The following is an 18,796-nucleotide window of genomic DNA, read 5'->3' on the forward strand; positions in this document are numbered from 1 at the left end:
CTAAAGTTTTCATATACTTGGATTACAGATCTGATAAAATAAATTCCTGAAATATTTAGTGTTTTGCTTATATTTTCCCCACAGGGGATCAGGCACCAGGATATTTGTCGCATCAGAGTCTTATAACAAATATAAATTGATTATATAAGAAAAAAAAGCCTTTTCATAAAGACTTTACAAATCCTGGCAAGCGTGTCCCATGCTAAGGACACAATCTAATTCTGCAATAAGCCAAAGGGAAGTTACCTGCTTGATATTCAATCCAAAAAGTAATTGTTACAGTGAATAGAAGCAAATCCCATACACAATTCCATTGTACTTGTATACATTCTGTGAATTACACACAAGACTTCCAGATATCAAATTAGTGAAGACATGAACAGAGTTTGAGGGCTCAAGGTCTCCAATTCAAGCACATTCTTCATGAACAAGACTTAAGAAGATGTTCTGCTAGAGTTCTAAAATCAGCAAAAGGTGATTTATTTGAAGTGGGATTGGGCTATTGGAGTGGGAATGAGAGGAGGATTGCTTCTGAAAATAAGCAACTGTTTTTCTCATCTATATCCAAACTCATCAAAGCCAGTTTTCTATAGGGGCTAAGGGCACCAGACCAGAAACCATGAGACCATGAGTTCTAGTCTCTCCTTGGGCCAGTTTGGCAACCTTAAGCCAGTTACCTCTCTCTCAACTCTATGAAGAAGGTAACGACAAAACACTTTGGGAAATCTTGTAAAAAAAATATCTGTTGGAACTAGTCCAGGCAGTTGCCAGGAGTCAACACTGATTCAAAGACACAAACATAATCCAAAATCACACCACCAAAATTTAGTCATTTTGCAGCCAAATTTCAGTGTCACACTCTTGGGATAAAGGGCAATACAAACGAGGACATGAAAGGTTGCATGTGAATTACTACATGCCTACTCTTGATTTATCACTTTCAACATGCGTGTCAAAACATACAGATTAGAATGTATATGCATTTTATAGATTCACAAACTGTAAGTCTTATCAGGGAGCTGAAGGAAGGGAAGAGCACTGAGTTAAGGATTTGGGCTAGAATGATTTACACCAGGGGTTCCCAACCCCTGGCCTGTTTGAAACCGGACTGTGGGTGAGATGGGCAAGCGCGCACGAAGCTCCACTCGCGTGAACAGAGGGTGCTTGCGCTCACATGTGAAGCTCCACTTGTGCAAGCGGAGCGTGTGAGCACAAGTGCCCGCTGCTCACACAAATGGAGCTGTGCACACATGCATGCACCTGCCACTCACATGTTCCTCCCCCGCACCAGGCCAGGCCGCTAAGCTGGAAAGATGGTTTCTACAGTAAAGTTGTTTCACCTGAAATTCATATTACACTGAACAGAGAATTTTAAGTATAAGACAGTATGATGGTATTTCTGATCATTGAGGGAAAGTCAGAAAAGCAAAGACAACCACCACCAGCTTGATACAGAACAGTAACTTATTTACTAAATTGTAATTGACATACTCATAGATGACAGCTCTCATTTAAATTAATCACCAACAGGTGTTTGCTTAAATATACTGAACCAAAAGAACATGGAAATCTCTTGTTTTATGCTGTTTACACTTTAGAATAAGAAGTCACAGGAAACAACTGTCTGCCCCAAATTCACTTTTTAGCTCAGTAAGATATGCAGTAATTTGATCCCAAAGGCCATAAGTGTTCAGAAAGGATTTTAAAAGACTAATGAGAAAATTGATAAGCTTTTAAGATGAAACTATACAATCAAGGTAAAGTTGCTTTAATCTTATAAGAAATTACCTTACCATATGTCTGTTGCTGTAGTAATGGGATCATAATTTAAGACTTCTGGTGCTAGAAGGAAAAGGTGCTATTAAATACAGTATTAAAATAATTTTATCGTATGTTCAAGATAATTGCTAATCTGCCACACTATTTTACAATACAGAGAGATATTATTTATCTACCAGCATGACTGTATAAACTAACCCTTTATTCCATACAAGTAATCCCTGAGTTATGAGTGTTCACTTAATGCTTGTTCAAAGTTACGTGATGAGCACCTCCTAGTGCTTACGAGCAAGTCCTGAAGTTACGAATGTTGCAGCAGCACAGCAGTCATTCACCCTTACGAGCAACCGCAGTGGCTCAGCAACATTCACCCTGGTTATTTCCTCCCTCCCCATCCCCACCCCGGGTCTCCCTAGGCACCAGGCCTTTAATACTCACTCTACAAAGATCAAGATCCTTTGCTTTTTTGGCTGCTCCAGGCCTTCGGTGCGTTCACAGAGAATGGAGACCTAAAGTAACACAAGATCTCATGGTACTTTAGGCCTCTGTTCTCTGCAACAGAAAAAGGAATCGAAGCTGGGGGATGCTTCCACATGCCTCCAGAGACTGGATCAGGGCTCCAGAGGCCTTTTCCAGGCCAGTGCCACCCAGATCTGAGGCCAGGGAATGCTTCCACACTCCACCCCCACCCCCCGCGGCCCGATCTTGGCTCCAGAAGCCTTTTCCAGGCCGCTGCGGCCCGGTTCTAAGGCTGGGGGATGCCTCCGCGTGCCCCCCTTGCAGCCTGATCCGGACTCCGGAGACCTTTCCTAGGCCTGATTGGGCCATGAGGGGGGCTGCAGAAGCATTCGCCGGCATGAAAAATCCAGGCTGCAGCGGCCTGGAAAATGCCTCCAGAGCCCCGATTGGGCTGCAGAGGTATGCAGAAGCATTTCCCGGCCTGAAATCCGGGTGGCAGCAGCCTGGAAAAGGTCTCTGGAGCCCGGATAGGGCTGTGGGGGGGCACGGAAGCATCCCCCGGCCTCAGATCCGGGCGGCAGCAGGAACCACAGCAGAGAGGAGACGGATCTTTTCCAGGTGAGTCTGGTGTGGCAGGAAGGGAGAGGGAAGCAAGCGGTATCTTAGAGGGTGGGGAGGCCTTGGGGGCCTGTTCCATCACTAGGCCCTCCATGGCCTTCCCCACCCTGAGATACCTCATGTCCGCTTAACGAGCTGCGTGTTTTAACAAGCAAGAGAGTGATCTCATTCGAGGTATGAGATTCATTCTATGAGTTTTCGAGTTACGTGTGGAATGGTTAGGCTCCACTACACTCATAACTCAAGGACTACCTTTACTGGCTTGATTCACCCAATACAGTAGGCCATGCTCTTGTTTAGCTTAGTATAAACTTATCCACTTTATTTAGTATGCCATGTAAGTCTAGAAATCTTTCAATATTCTTACTCTTATCAACTCTTCCAATTTTTCCCATTGATTTCCAGGAATGTTGCCTTAACTAATTTGATTTCATTTGTGCAAATCAGAAATTAATCTTTTTCCCCCCTAGAATGCACCTATTCAGTCCTCATGACATACAGAGCTACAGATCAGGGATCCCCAACCCCAGGCCACAGCCCATTACATAGTCAAGCTGCAAGTGCATCTGTGTGCATGATGGCCCACCACTCATGTGGCCCAGTTCCCCTCTTCCTCCCAACTGGGCTGCCAAGCCACAAAGGTTGGGGACCACTGCTATAGGTGATGATCAATACCTTGAACTGCACTTGGAAGTCTAGTGGCAACCAATGCTGTTAGCAGTGGTGACACATCAGCATGCTAACAAACTCCTATTACTACTTGCACCATTATATTTTCAACCAGTTGTAGTTTCCAGATGATCGTCAAGGGCAGCACCACATAAATTGCATTGCAATAACTCAGTTGTGAGGTAACTAGGACATATGCACTGTCTGAAGGACCTCTTTCAGCTACTGGGAAGTTCCCAGTAATACCACTAAATGTGTATTTTGCCAGAAAACCCTCCTCCACTCAATGAACCTTCTGTGATAAATTATGTTATCATTTCGCACAGAGAAAGGGGGAAAAGTATTCATTTCTTAATACAATGTACCTGTTACAGGGAGATTATTTTCTTTATAATTGTTTGTATATACCCTGAAATTGTGATACTATAGAGCTTTGTATTTTATTTATACACCATTTCTATATGCAACTCTTTTTTTTATTTGCAAAGAGACCATATCACCCTACTTCAAGTGACTGAAGACTGTTCACAATACAACAGGGAAATCATCCAACAAACACATCGTAATTGATTACAGAAGTAAACCAGGTCCACTAATTTTAGAATTTAGAATTAGAATTTATTAAATTTATATGCCGCCCTTCTCCCTAAGGACTCAGGGCAGCTCACAATAATAAAAAGTTAAAAAACATAAAATACAAAATTTAAAAAAGAATTTTATGGTTGTGTTTTTATTATGGGGCATTCATCTTCCATTAAAAATGGTTATGCATCTATAGGGTCACAATTTCTCCATCTTATTTTGAAGCTATACTTTTCCCATCTGGGAAAAAAAGCATGTTTTATGGTCACTTGAAGAACATCTAAGGAAGAAAGTTTGTTTCAGTCTTGAGAGCAAAGGAACTGATATTCTTCTAAAAATCTGGCTAGTGCAATGTCAGGGAAAATGCTTTCAAATAATATGTGCAAATTACCTTGATATTCAGGCGTTCCAACAATTTCTCGTAATTCACCAAAATTTCCAATCTTCCGAGACAAACCAAAGTCAACTATTTTTATATCACCGAGGGGACATACACTACTCAATAATATATTCTGGGGCTACAATAAACAAACAAACATTATTGATATATAAATTAATTGTTTGATCATTTATATTTGTAAGTGTATGTATATATGTGTGTATATATATATATATATATAATAACATGAACAAGGCTATCTATACTAGTATAAAACCAGTGGAATCAATGGAACACTAAATGTAGATTGGCGGCCAAATAGCTCCTTAGTAATAGATTATTTATTTTCATAATAAACCTAAAGATACATCCTACCCTTTTAAAATTTGTTTAAAAAAAGAGTTCAAAAATTCAAAACCATATTTTAAATTAACATCCCACATGTTCAATGGGAAGAAATGTTGGGGTGGAAAACAACATTTTTTAAACTTTGTCTCTTCCAATTCTAAAGTAAATGAGACCATAAAGGTAAAGCTCACAGTTTTGATATTTTGCTATTAATCTCATTATCAGTATAAATTCTAAAGTTATAAAATTTCAAGTAGCTACATGACTCTTTCAAAAGCAGCCTGGGGCTTTTCTAGTTAGAATTACTGCCAACTAAAAAGAAAAGCAAATGATAAAATGAAAAATCAGTTTTTAGACAAAATCAAAGAGAAGGGAAACAAATGGAAACTAAAATATTGGGTAGAAAGTTGCAAGTATGCAAGTATTTTAAAAAATAAGCATTTTGAATTTTTATCCTTTTGCAATCTTAACAATTCTTCAACATAATTATTTGGCTTGTTGTACATCTAATGATGTATATCTAAAGTTTTATTAAAGATTATGAAAAATCCTATTAAATAAACATTCAATGTATTTTAGAGTCTAGCTTACTCTGAAATATTTCACACTATGTCAGGGGTAGGCAACCTTGGCTCTTTTAAGACTCATGGACTTCAACTCCCAGAATTCCTGAGCCAGCGATGCTGGCTCAGGAATTCTGGGAGTTGAAGTCCACGAGTCGTAAAAGAGCCAAGGTTGCCTACCTCTGCACTATGTAATAGCATATTATCCATAATCTGCATTGCCTAACAGTTTTAATCTTAAACATGTAAGGATTTGAACCTTAATCGGTAACAACTGAAATTCTGAAGATACAGGTGGAATAAAATTTATTTATCTCCTTCTCTATGAATCCCGTTTTCATAGAGTTATTACAATTTTTAAAAGAGTATCAATGAAGTTTACTATGCACATTACCTTTAAATCTAGATGCACAATATTGTTTTGATGCAAGTGGCAAACACCTTCGAGTATTTGTCGTATAAGCCTAATGATAGCAATTTCCTCTATAGTTTCTTCTAGGTCAGGGAGACATAGATTAAAGATTTCTCCTCCAGCTGCACTGAAAAAATTATATGTGAACACATGTAATTGTCAGCATCTTACTGTCAAAACAGAACATGGAAAGCAGTTGTTGGCTTATAATTTCAGTTTCTTAAACATGCTTATTTAAAATGATATTGGTGAGGATAAAAGCAAATCATTTTTCTTTTATACCTTTAGAAGAACCAGTCCTTTCAAAGATAAAATTGCAGTGAAGAAATTATATGGCAAAATGCAAAACTGAATGCAAGCTGCACAACTATGAGCTCAAAGAAATGGCATCACTTTCTGTAATGTTGGTAAATACCAGAAAAACAATAACAAAAACAGATTTGAATGGATAACATAGATTTTAATGGATAACATTTAATGTCTCAACATAGCCTGTTTCTGAAGGAAAAGGAAAGAAATATTTTATTTCTAAAATTTGGCAGTTGCTTTCCTAGTCAAGTAAGTAACAAAGAACAATGCTCCAGAACACATGATGCTGAACATTTAGCTTGTTTTGTTCTCTTTAAACTTTCTAGGAATACTCTTAACTCTCTAAAAAAGTATTAAAACATTTTATTCTGAACCACTTTTCACTTAAAAATCTGAAAGCAAACAAAAAATACTTTGACTGTTGTAAATTGTTAATTCACCACAACCTCTCACAAAATGCAAAAAATGTAGCCTTATATTTTCTGGAGTACATTTTGATTTGGCACTCTGGTCACATACCTTCCCTGAAGCGATCATGTTTATTTATATTTAATACACACATAATTTAAGAAAGAAGATGAAAACAAAATGTTTGCCAGAACCACAGCCACACATCAATGAATTTTCTTCCATTTTATTCTAAGGTTCCTGTGCACGCACCCAAATAATTTTTGCACACGTGCAAAATACTTTTCAGTTTTTCAACTAACTGCATGTCCTTGCATTGGAACATGTGATGCAATAAACCTGTAAAAGAGTGTTGTTCCATATACCGATCCCTCCCATATAGTTTTTGCATCATTTGTGCCCAAGGAAAACTTGACCAAATATACACTTTTGCTTCAAAAGAGTAGCAGATAAAGTTAATATTGTTAATATCACATCATGAATTTATTTCTATTTATCTCCCAGTTTTCTTCCATGAAATAAGACTGGTTATAAAGGGATCACCCTTCATCTTATCAGCATTACAACCATGAGAGTTGGTTGGAGTCAGTGAAAGTTACTGTTATGGACAATATATATATTTGTGTATGTCTATCTGCATCCTGCTAAAAAGTTTCACTCGCCAACTGTATATTTATTTCAGCAAATCTGACACATTAACAGAACTAGAAAGATGGAAATGAGATTAGTGTGGATATGGCCTATAATGACAATATTGAAAGATAAACTGTACAAAAGGGAAATTGTCACACTGCCTAACTTCACACTAGAAAGAATGGCTATTTAGCAGTGAACAAAATAACTGAACTGTATCAACCAGAAAGATGGCACAAAAAGCCCATGCTGAGAAAAATTACAGGATACATAAAGGATGCCTCCAAAAAAGAAAGAACATCATCATCATCATCATTTATTTATTTACTTATTTTATTACATTTATATACCGCCCTTTCCCGGAGGACTCAGGGCGGTTTACAGGGTAATTAAAAACCAAAAATACAAAAGTTAAAAACCAAGTTTGAAAAAAGATTAAATTTATCCCTGTATAAATAAAACCCCAATTAAAATAAATTAAGCATCAACAACATGAAGAAAAAATTGCATAAAGCATTAACCTGAAAGATGAACCACAAAAATTAAGCAGATAAAAGCATACATCTAGGCAAAAATCCCATGTGCTACCCACTTTCCCTACCATATTAATCTAAAATGGTTAACTCCAACTGAAACCAATCTGATCTTCCCCTTTCAATAAATGTGCACATATACACCACTCGTATGTGCCTGTGTGTGTGCATGGGCACAAGCATATACATTTACCCCCTCAAAACGGGAGGTAAGATCTGAGACAAGGACAATGGAAGTACTGATTAAAATAAACTGCTTGTAAAATAAAGTATCCCATTCATAAGCAGATCCCTCTCTCTGAATATATCAATCATTCTTTCCACCACATCCCAACCAATCTGACTGTAGAGACACACAGGATAAAATGCACATTCTCCTCTCCTCTTTCAAAAGGAAAAAAAAACAGGATAAAAATAGAGAACAGCAAATTCACTGTGAAGCATAGATGAAATGAACAAAAATGGATTAGACAAGGGGAAAGGAAAGGGTAAATGCTGGTGTTCCAAAAACAGGATTAAATTGGCCATATAACGAACCTCTCACTGATACTTAGCAAAATCTTCAAAAGGATCCAAGATTTTCCGGAATGACATTTGTAATCATCCATACCTCCAACCATTCTGGGTTTTAAACAGTTGCTTCTAGTCTTATCAGAAGCATCCTCTCAGATTTATAAGTAATTAGTCTGAAAAGCAGATTTTATGAGCTAAGTTCCTGTTTGCACCATCTGTTACCTGAGGACATAATTCCCTTACTAGGAGGCAGTACCAAATGCCAGTGAGAGAAGTTAGCAGCACCAGCTTGGTGAGCCAAACAGGTTATATATGTCAATTGCAAATTGTTTTTTTTTTAAGTCAAAATAAATAGCAGCACAACAACACAGTCATCTCATGGGAGTTCCTTAATGATACACCTACAGCCTACTATTTCTGTTAGGGTTGCAAGGAGGTTTGTTTAAGTCATTCTTGATTCCTGGTGACTGCTTCAACAAGTCTTTGGAGTAGCCTCTTCAGAAATGGTTTTTCCTTGCCTTCTGAGGATGACTGACCTAAGGCCACCATGCATGCCTGGCTGAGGAATGCTGGGAGATGAAGTCCACAAGTCATAAAAGGGCCAAGTGTGAAGACCCCCTGCACTACAGCAAACTTGCTCTCTGCAACCTAGTGTTGGGGATTGGGTTGGGGATGAGAGACTTGAAATTTTTCATTTGTGTAATTGAAACAATTTACTTCAAATATTCCTGATCACATAAATTTAATCCACTTGGTATTAAAGAGAAGTATACTATTTTCTTATAGCTGTCTCACTATCAGAAGGTCCCAAAAACTACAGCTGACTTGCTTGCTTGTTGGCTGTGTGATAGGGCTCCTGGACCAGCAGAGGGAGGATGGAAGCCTTGGAGTTTCCTATGGCTGCCCTCTATTGCAATGAGGAACAATTCCCCAATGAACAAAGTGGGATTCCAGAAAGAACTAGGGTAGTTCCTAAAACTCTAGTGCATGGCTTCACCAAGGTCTTAGTTGCTATTTAGACTCTGCCTATGTGTACTTTGTGTGCATGTAGATCCTGGAGGGAGGGAGGGAGGGAGGGAGGGAGGGAGGGAAGGAAGGAAGGAAGGAAGGAAGGAAGGAAGGAAGGAAGGAAGGAAGGAAGGAAGGAAGGAAGGAAGGAAGGAAGGAAGGAAGGAAGGAAGGAAGGAAGGAAGGAAGGAAAGAAGGAAGGAAATTTAGAGAGTGTCTATCTCCTTCATAAAGGGACTCTGCAACACATTGTGCCCGTGAAATAGTGCTGCTTCGTAATTTGCAGGCTTTCAGGTGCAATGAAAATGGATATCATCTTTAAAGTTCAGCGTGGTGTGGGCCAGATAACTTGTGGGATTGCATATTCTTAATGATTTCTGCTGTGAGTTCCCTTGGTGAAGCTATGTTATCTGATGGGTGCCAGGAAGCATGCCTTCTCTATCATGGGGACTACCTTATGGAATAGCTTCTGCTCTTTGACTGTAATAAACTTGACTTGACTTATGGAATAGCTCTCCTCCAGACACATGGATGGCCCTGGCCTTGCTTACCTTGAAGAAGGTCATAAAGATTTAGCTTTTCTCCTAGGCACTGGAATCAGAATGTTAATAGAGCTTTGATGTATGTAAATTTGCCAAATAAATAAATCTAGAACAGTGAAATAAGATTGGGGACCACATGTATAGTATTTGAAATTTTTCCCAACCACTTCAAACAGTTCTGTTCTGGGTCACATGAATAAGAAGGAAAAGGGGAAGAGAGTTGAGACCAGAAGTGGCATTTCAAGCCACTGCCCAACTTCGAGAATGCACTGGGGGACTTTTTCCTGGATTTTTCCCTGAAGCTACTGCATGGAATCTGCCGTTGACTTTACCTGTTATGCAAAGTTTGATGACTGATCCCATTCTGTTTAGTTCTCCAAGAATTATCTTACAGACAAAGTCACAAGCCCTTTTATATAATTTCTTTCCACTATTTTATTCAGTTGAAAAGAAAAAGGGGTTAGAGAGTAGGGTTTGAATATATACTTACTATTCCAAAACTAAGATGATTTCACTTGTTGTTTCATAGACTTCATGGAGATTTACTACCCGGGGACTTGGTTTTGTTAGTTCGAGAACAGCAATTTCATGCAGAATGTCTGCTTTGCAGTCTTGGCCTCTTCTCCTCTTTTTCAGAAACTTAGCTGCATATTCCTGGCCTGTAGCTTTCGCAATACATTTTCTAACCACACCAAATTTTCCTCTAAAAAAACAGAAGAGAAGAAATAACTGTGAAGTATTGTATCTGACCAGCAGAAATCAGAAGGACAAAAACATTTTATAACAGTTCACCCTTTGTTCTTTAAAGATAGGTATGTACCATGTTTTGCATTCATAACTTTATCTTCTGTAAAGATTTATTTTAGATCTGTGATACGTAGGGCCTTCCAAATAGTCTTACAATCCAGTCCCAGCCTCCTGCATTCCTGTAATGGCTGAAACTGAATGGAGTTGGTATTCAACATCTGGAAGATCACAGGTCATTCATCCTTGATGTAAAGCCAAAACAGAGCTCTTTCAACAAAATGTTTAGCTGTGATCTACATCAGGGCTTTTCAACCAGTGGTACGGGTCCCACCTGTGGTACATTGGCACCTAGCAGGTGGTACGTGACCATCCTAGAAAAGTGGTAGAGGGGGAGGGGAATGAGCTGAACTGGTGGCAGCACCGCACAAGCCTGAGCGAGAGACGGCTGGAGCTGCAGGGCTGTCAGGGTTCAGTGGAAGCGCCAGGATCAGCGACAGGTTCCAGCTGGAGCTCGGCGCTGATCCTGGCGCTTCTGCTGAGCCCAGAAGAAGCACCGATCAGCTGGAATGTTGCAGCATCTCCAGGGTCTTGTGATTTACATTCAGATGCTTGGCAACTGATTCATATTTATGATGGTCACAGTGTCCCAGGGTCATGTGAAATGACAAAAACTTGCTGCAACCACTCAGCAAATGGGGGGGGGGGAGAATAAAAACCAAACACCCACCCCACCCCACCCCCCCTGCCAATCCTCAACAGAAATGCTCACAACAATGAAAACCTCGGACAGGAGGAAGAGTGCCGCCAGGCAGGTGTCCTGCTCGGCTGTGGCTTGGGGGGCACTTTTTTCAGTGCCATTCTAACTTCGAACTGTCACTAAGCGAACTGTTGTAAGTCGAGGACTACCTGTACTTCATCACTTTTTTCTTTTTTTTTTTGGTCATCAAGTTTTTGATACCTTGCTAGGTGACTGGTGGTACTCAGATGTTGCCATATCCTAAAAGTGGTACAATGGGTGAAAAAGTTGAAAAGCCCTGATCTACATGGCAGCTTCTACCATAGGTTCAATTTACTACCTCTTTGCTTCTAATTCATCATTTCTCATATCTCAGTTCCAATCCTTTCCCTAATTTAGATCCTACAAACAGACTACATATTGTAAAGAATGTGCTCAATTTAACTGATGTAAATGAGATATAAAGATTGTCACTTAGAACCCATAACTTCACTTTTATACAAGACTATTATCTTAAAGAGTTCACTATTATTAAAACAGATCTCAGTAATTCTTTAAGATTTTAACAATTAAAGCCATGTTTGTAATGACATTATTATTGAACATTAAAGTTATGCTAAAACATATTGAGCTTTATATTGTCAAGTATAAATGTAGTCATTGAGCAATTTATGCCTCTATGAAGATAATACTAAACCAAACCAATCAGATGTTTATTTCAGTCATAAACCAGAACAAAAACATGGAGGCTTTTTTTTAGATCTATGAGAAATAATCCTACCCCCACCCAAATTCATTTAGAACTTTTTCCAAATCTTTTAATATATAATTTGCTTAAATTCTCCTCAGGTTTTTAATCTGAAGGGGTCCTATATTCTTTCAAAACAAAACAAAAAAATCTCCAGACACAATTTGTGATAGCTCTGCAACAATAAACAGACATGACATTTGAACTGGGTATGAACAACGGAGTTTTAAAATGCTGATTATGTTCCCTAGAGCTGTTGTTAACTCTTAGCCAACCATCTATATAGATGTTCTCCATGACGACTTGTCTGTAACCTGGTTTTTTAGGTCTTCCAGTCATGCACCTATTGCATGACTATAAGTGCTGCTGGTCATTCTCTTCTCTTTCTTTCCACCATTTCCAGAATTAGAAAGCTCTAATTCTAGAAAGCTTTCTTGAGCTGAGTCTTTGTATAAGGCACAGGTCTGCAACCCGTGGCTTTGGAGCCGCATGCGGCTCTTTCAGCCATCTCCTGCGGCTCCCAGTCCTCTGCCATGTGCAGTCCCCCCCCCCAAAAAAAGTGGGACTAAAAAAATTCAACCAATCAATTCAAATATGCAGGGTAGGTGCATATCTCGCCTTGGCTCCACTCTTCAGTCAAACCCTGTTCTGCGCATGTACGCGCATGCACGCGCATGCGCACACATTTTTTGCGGCTCCCAGTTTTTCCTTTTGTGAGGGAACCGGTTCCGAGTGGCTCTTTCACTGTTTCAGGTTGCTGACCCCTGGTATAAGGTATCCAAAGTGAGGTAATTTGAGCCTAATCATTTATGCCTCAAACAAGATCCTTGGGATGATTTATTTGATGATCCATTTCTTTGTTTTCTTGGCTGTCTATGTTTTTCTTAGCTGTTTTTTTTCTAATACCATTTTTCAAACACATCAGTACTCTTTCTATTATGCATCTTCAAGATTCAATTTTGCTTCCATAGTGTCACAGGGAATGCAACTGCTTACACAATTCTGATCTTTGTAGACATAAACACATCACAGCATGTTCCAAAGCATTGTTCGCTAATCTGCATATACAGGTGAAACTCGAAAAATTAGAACATCGTGCGAAAGTTCATTTATTTCAGTAATGCAATTTAAAAGGGGAAACTAATATATGAGATAGACTCATTACATGCAAAGCAAGATAGTTCAAGCCGTGATTTGTCATAATTGTGATGATTATGGCTTACAGCTCATGAAAACCCCAAATCCACAATCTCAGTAAATTAGAATATTGTGAATATTTTCCGAGTTTCACCTGTATAATAAAGCATATTTCAAGATTGCTTGTTCCTTTGGTGTTGATGGTTGGTCCTAAACGACAGAAGCTGTCCATTACTTTCATATCTTCATTGTTAGTTCTAAGGCTGGTTCTTCCACCTGTTATCATTAGTTTGGTAATTTCAATCCCATTTTTCATTGTGCACTTTGATTTTTATTACAGGAGTTTGCAGGTCCTTTGATTTTTGGCTATCAGGGTAGCCAAATCCTTGAGCAAATCATATACATTGGCCTTCCATTAGTAAGGTGAAACTTGGCCCAAAACAGTATATATCACTGATGATGTTTTTTTGTTTTATCTTTCCTAATTTGTCAGAGTACAAAGGAGCTAAAATGACAGCTGCAGAATTCTTATGACCAGCTTGCCTGTACACATATTCTAAAAGCATTGGAAAGAACAGTTAAAATCAGGAAAGACTTGAGATAGAAGAAATGGTCAAAGACAAATCCCATCTTTGGTAGAGATTAAAGACCCCAAATAGTGCTACTGATAAGCATACCTTGACAGATAAAAAGTTAAAGCCAAATTAATGAATTGGGCAAGTTCAAACAATAGCTTTCCTGATAAAATATAAAAGTACATCTTAAAGTCTCTCAACAAAAACCATTTCTCAATTGCTAGTGGGGAAAAAATCATGCCATTTTTTCCCTTACCATTCATTTCGCTGTGGAATAAAAAATGTATGCTGGTAAGCTTGTGTTTTTAGAAGAAAACCACATACTGTTTAAAAACCAAGTTGACCTTTCAGAAGTAAAGAAAAATGTGTTCCCTCAGCCAAGTTAAGAATGCCTGAAAACCAGCATTTTTATTTTAGCACATAAGTTTATAGGAATGGTCCGAAATATAATACTAAGATTAGACAGGAAACAGAATCAGGAAGTTAAAATTTTTGGAAGATAATTAAATGAAAAGTATATGCTATGGGCACCAAAATCTTTCTAGCTAACCCACCCATACTTTAAAATATTTTTAAACCCTTACTCCACCTATATTCATAAAGCTTAAGACAATAAAATACCACCAGAAAACACCTAAATATTTAACTAAAACATTCTTGAAGTTAACTTTTACCAGGTAAGATCTAAACTAAGAGAGTTGTGAATTAGCTTGGGAAAATGTCCACATTTCAAGCCCAGTTACTGAGACTATTCCTCCTAAAGCGATCACTAATTTTAAATTTAGGGCCTGACAAAGAGACATAATTTTAAAACATCACATTAATTGGACTAGAGGGTGGAATTGATAGAATTTGTAAAACTTGTATATGTAAAATATACAAATCTTATAGCAGTGAAAAACAAACTTAAAATATATTACCTTAAAAAGAAGTCATTTTTTCTCTGAAGTTTCTTCCTGATATATATATATATATCCATTTTGAAATATCCTATTTCAATTATCCTATTTCAATTGGTGGAGCAGTGGGCTGGCTAATGCCTCCTTAAGTAACACCAGCTGCCTGCAATTAGTGCAGGTTCGCATCCCACCAGGCTCAAGGTTGACTCAGCCTTCCATCCTTCCGAGGTAGGTAAAATGAGGACCCAGATTGTTGGGGGCAATAAGCTGACTTTGTAAAATGCCACTTGGGGGGGGGGGGAAAGCCCTAATAAGCAGGCATATACATAGAATGAAGGCTATTGCTAAGCACGTTGATTTGTGCTTTAGATTGTAAGCCGCCCTGAGTCTTCGGAGAAGGGCGGGATATAAATGGGATTAAAAAAATGCTCTAATAAAATTATGCACAAGTTTGGAAACAACTTGCAATTTCATGTTTGTTTCTTCCAAAAAAAAATTTCAACAGTTCTCATAGGACCCGATTATAAAACGATTAAAAGAATTTTCCAAGTAAACACCCAAAAGAAACAAAAGATGCCTCATTCCGAGGTCAGCAACTGAATTGTGTACTGAAGTACAAACAGAATAGCTATCACAAAGAAACATAACTTTAAAATCTCACCTATTATTTATTTCAAGGTGACTGATTTTCTACAAATGCAATGTGAGCCAGCGAAATTCAGTAATGTAATAAAGCTTGAATCTTCTTTTAAGTCATTATTATTATTGCTTCATTACACATTAAGTGAAATTAGCTCAGTCAATTTGCTGGCACTATTACAAAAAGAAGGAACTACTTCATTCTCCTGAAGACAACGAAACATAAGCTATGCGTTAGGGCTGTGCAATGCTTTTCATTTGATTAGGTAACAGTGATTTGAAGAACATGGAAGAAAGTACATGCATGCAACAAGTATGCATTCAACTTGGCATCAGTTCCTATACAATGTAAGACAGAAAAGAAGTTTTGATACATAAGCTAAGGCACTGAAGATCACACCACCCCAAAAAATTATAAGCAAATTTCAGGAATTTTGCATGGAAGTTATAACCAGAAAGATTCCACATTTGTCGTCGTCATCATTCATCATCATAAGTTGGAAGGGACCTTGGAGGTCATCTAGTCCAACCCCCTGCTCAGGCAGAAAACCCTATACCATTTCAAGCAAATGGCTATCCAGTCTCCTCTTAAAAACTTCCAGTGTTGGAGCATTCACCACTTCTGGAGGCAGGTTGTTCCACTGGTTAATTGTTCTGTCAGGAAGTTTCTCCTTAGTTCTAGGTTGCTTCTCTCCTTGACTAGTTTCCATCCGTTGCTTCTTGTCCTGCTTTCAGGTGCTTTGGAGAATAGCTTGACTCCCTCTTCTTTGTGGCAGCCCCTGAGATATTGGAACACTGCTATCATGTCACCTCTCACCCTTCTCTTCGTTAAACTACACATACCCAATTCCAGCAACCGTTCCCTATATGTTTTAGCCTCCAGTCCCCCAATCATCTTTGTTGCCCTTCTCTGTACCCTTTCTAGAGTCTCAACATCTTTTTTACATCGTGGTGACCAAAACTGGATGCAGTATTCCAGGTGTGGCCTTACCAAGGCATTGTAAAGTGGTATTAGTACTTCACGTGATCTTGATTCAATCCCTCTGTAAATGCAGCCTAGCACTGTGTTGGCTTTTTTGGCAGCTGCAGCACACTGATGGCTCATATTGAAGTGATTGTCTACTAGGACTCCAAGATCCCTCTCACAGTTACTACTATTGAGCAAGGTACCACCTATATCTGTGCATTTGATTTTTCATGCCTTAATGTAGAACCTTACTTTTTTCACCATTGAATTTCATTTTGTTAGATAGCGCCCAGTGTTCGACTCTGTCCAGATCCTCCTGTATTTTAAGCCTATCTTCTGGAGTATTGGCTATTCCTGCCAGCTTGGTGTCGTCTGCAAATTTGATGAGTTCCCCATCTATCCCCTATCTAACCCACATTTTTCTATCTTATCAAGTAGTAGGTTGTGATCTACTTTATCAAATGCCTTACTGAAGTCCAAGTAAATTATATCTACAGCATTCCTCTGGTCCACTAATTTTGTCACTTGGTCAAAGAATGTAATAAGATTTGTCTGGCATGATCTGTTTTTGACAAACCCATGATGACTTTGTTTGCATCAAGGTGTTCGCTGATTTGTTGTTTGATTATCTTTTCCAGAATCTTCCCAGGTATTGAGATCAGGCAAATAGGTCTGTAGTTTCTTGGATCTATTTTTTTCCCTTTTTTTGAAGATGGGAACTACATCAGCTCTCTTCCAGTCCGGGCTGAAGGCGGCGGCGCGTCCCAGCGCCCATCGCCAGGGAGACCCACCGGTGCTTCCCGGCTCGGGGGAGCCGCGCTGCAGGAGATGCTCGAGAGGCTTCCTTTCGGCCGGGGAAGGGCCTGTTGCCTCCGAGGGGGGCCCGGGTGGGATCCTCTGAAAGGCCGTTTCCTTCATCTTTGCGTGGCCCTCTGCGGTCGTCTCGGCCTGTGAGTCCCCCCCCAGGTAAGCTGTCGGCACCAGGCGGCGACAGGTGCGTGCGGCTCAGGATGCGGCATGGGCGTCGGGGTGGTGTACATTTTGCCTTGTTCTGCGCATGCGCGTGCACATTTTGCGGCTCCCACTTTTTTGTGTGTGTGATGGAACCGGTTCCGAGTGGCTCTTTTGCTGTTTCAGTTTGCTGACCCCTGTCCAAGACTAGTTTGGCTGTGTTCTATTGCTTGTGCTTCCAGAATGTTGAATTCCAATATTGCATGATCACTTCCCCCCAAGGTTCCTGTGGCCTCGACACTTTCTATCATTTCATCGCTGTTAGCGAGTATTAGATCCAATATGGCTAATCCCCTAGTTCCCTTCTCTACTTTTTGGGAGAGAAAGTTGTCTGCTAGGTTTGTCAGGAATCTGTTTGATCTTCCACTTGGTGCAGAGTTTGTCTCCCAGTTGATATCAGGGTAATTAAAGTCCCCCATTACTATTGTGATGTGCTTCCTACATACCTTAGTAGCTGACTAGCAAAAAGTTCATCTATTTCCTCTGCTTGGTTGGGCGGCCTAAGGTATACACCTATGGCAATGTCATTTTTTTCACCTTTTATATTGACCCAAATGCATTCAAGTTTACAGTTTTCATCATTGTTGTGCTCTATTTCTGTAGAGATAAAGTTATTTCTTATATAGAGAGCAACTCCACCTCCTCTTAGGCGTGCATGAGGCGTAAATAAATTGTTCACTTTTTTGCCTCACGTACCCACCTGATTTCTGACATCCATCTGAAGACGTCTCTTTTTCCTCCCCCATTTTGGCTACCTTCAAATTTATGATGGTTCAAGACAAAGGTTTTTTTTATAAATTTACACGTCTATCTCAGGCATTGCCAGGTGTAACTTCAAGTCACATGGAGATGTAGCACACATTCATTTTAGTTGACAGTATGCACATTAATATTCCACAAAATAGCTCAATACAAATGAAACTGACAGACACATAGGCAAGTTAGAAATCTTTAAGTTTTCTTACAGTCTTAAACGGAATACTAGTAAGGTAGATTTATTGTTTGTCCATCAAATGTCTTTAGATAGAATGGGACAACTCCTTACTGAAGGAGCAATCTTTTGACCTGGCAGTTCTTCTAGACTTACAGGTCCGGCCAGAAGAGGTAGAAGCTATGGCGATGAGGTTTTTTCCCCCAGACTCAGCTGGTGTGCCAGTTGCAACCTATCTAGAGGGACAGGATTCTGCTTACACTGGCTCAAGCACTCATTGTCTCCTGCTTAGATTACCTCAGTGTACTATGCATGGGGATGCCTCTGAACAACATCAGAAGTTGCAATTCTGACTGATGTTTATTAATGGGAGCATGTTATACCAATGCTGAAGGCCTGCACTGGTTATCAATAGACTTCCAGATCTAATTTAAAGTGTGGATGCCAATCTATATTTTAAGGGCCTACATTAGCAGCTACTCATCTGCAGGATCCCATTCTCCCATTGGAATCATTTCAACTACCCAGGAGAAACTAAATACCACAGACAGAACAGCACACACTCTGCTAGAAAGAGGTTCCCTGAAAATGGGTTCCAGCACAAGTCCGGAAGCTCGGGAAAATGCATCATTTTAGTGAGGAAAGGAGGGG

The 18,796-nt window shown here is 39.4% G+C and overlaps 1 protein-coding gene across 2 annotated transcripts in view; it reads right to left on the minus strand.

Annotated features, from left to right (window-relative positions):
- Window positions 1-18,796, minus strand: part of STK17B (serine/threonine kinase 17b) — a 31,586-nt gene that overhangs the window by 4,050 nt on the left and 8,740 nt on the right. Inside the window, exons 1-5 of one of the 2 annotated variants that reach the window (XM_083366583.1) lie at window positions 11,284-11,975; window positions 10,246-10,458; window positions 5,792-5,936; window positions 4,499-4,625; window positions 1,794-1,842 (exon numbers count right to left, since the gene is read on the minus strand). In XM_083366583.1, coding sequence (XP_083222709.1) covers window positions 1,794-1,842; window positions 4,499-4,625; window positions 5,792-5,936; window positions 10,246-10,458; window positions 11,284-11,360 — 611 coding nt within the window. In that variant the 5' untranslated portion in view covers window positions 11,361-11,975. Of the gene's footprint in view, window positions 1-1,793; window positions 1,843-4,498; window positions 4,626-5,791; window positions 5,937-10,245; window positions 10,459-11,283; window positions 11,976-18,796 lie in introns of those variants that run through there. The other variant, XM_083366582.1, reaches the window with a different exon arrangement.

The sequence above is a fragment of the Vipera ursinii genome (assembly GCF_947247035.1).
Source record: "Vipera ursinii genome assembly, chromosome: 1".
Lineage (NCBI taxonomy): Eukaryota > Metazoa > Chordata > Lepidosauria > Squamata > Viperidae > Vipera > Vipera ursinii.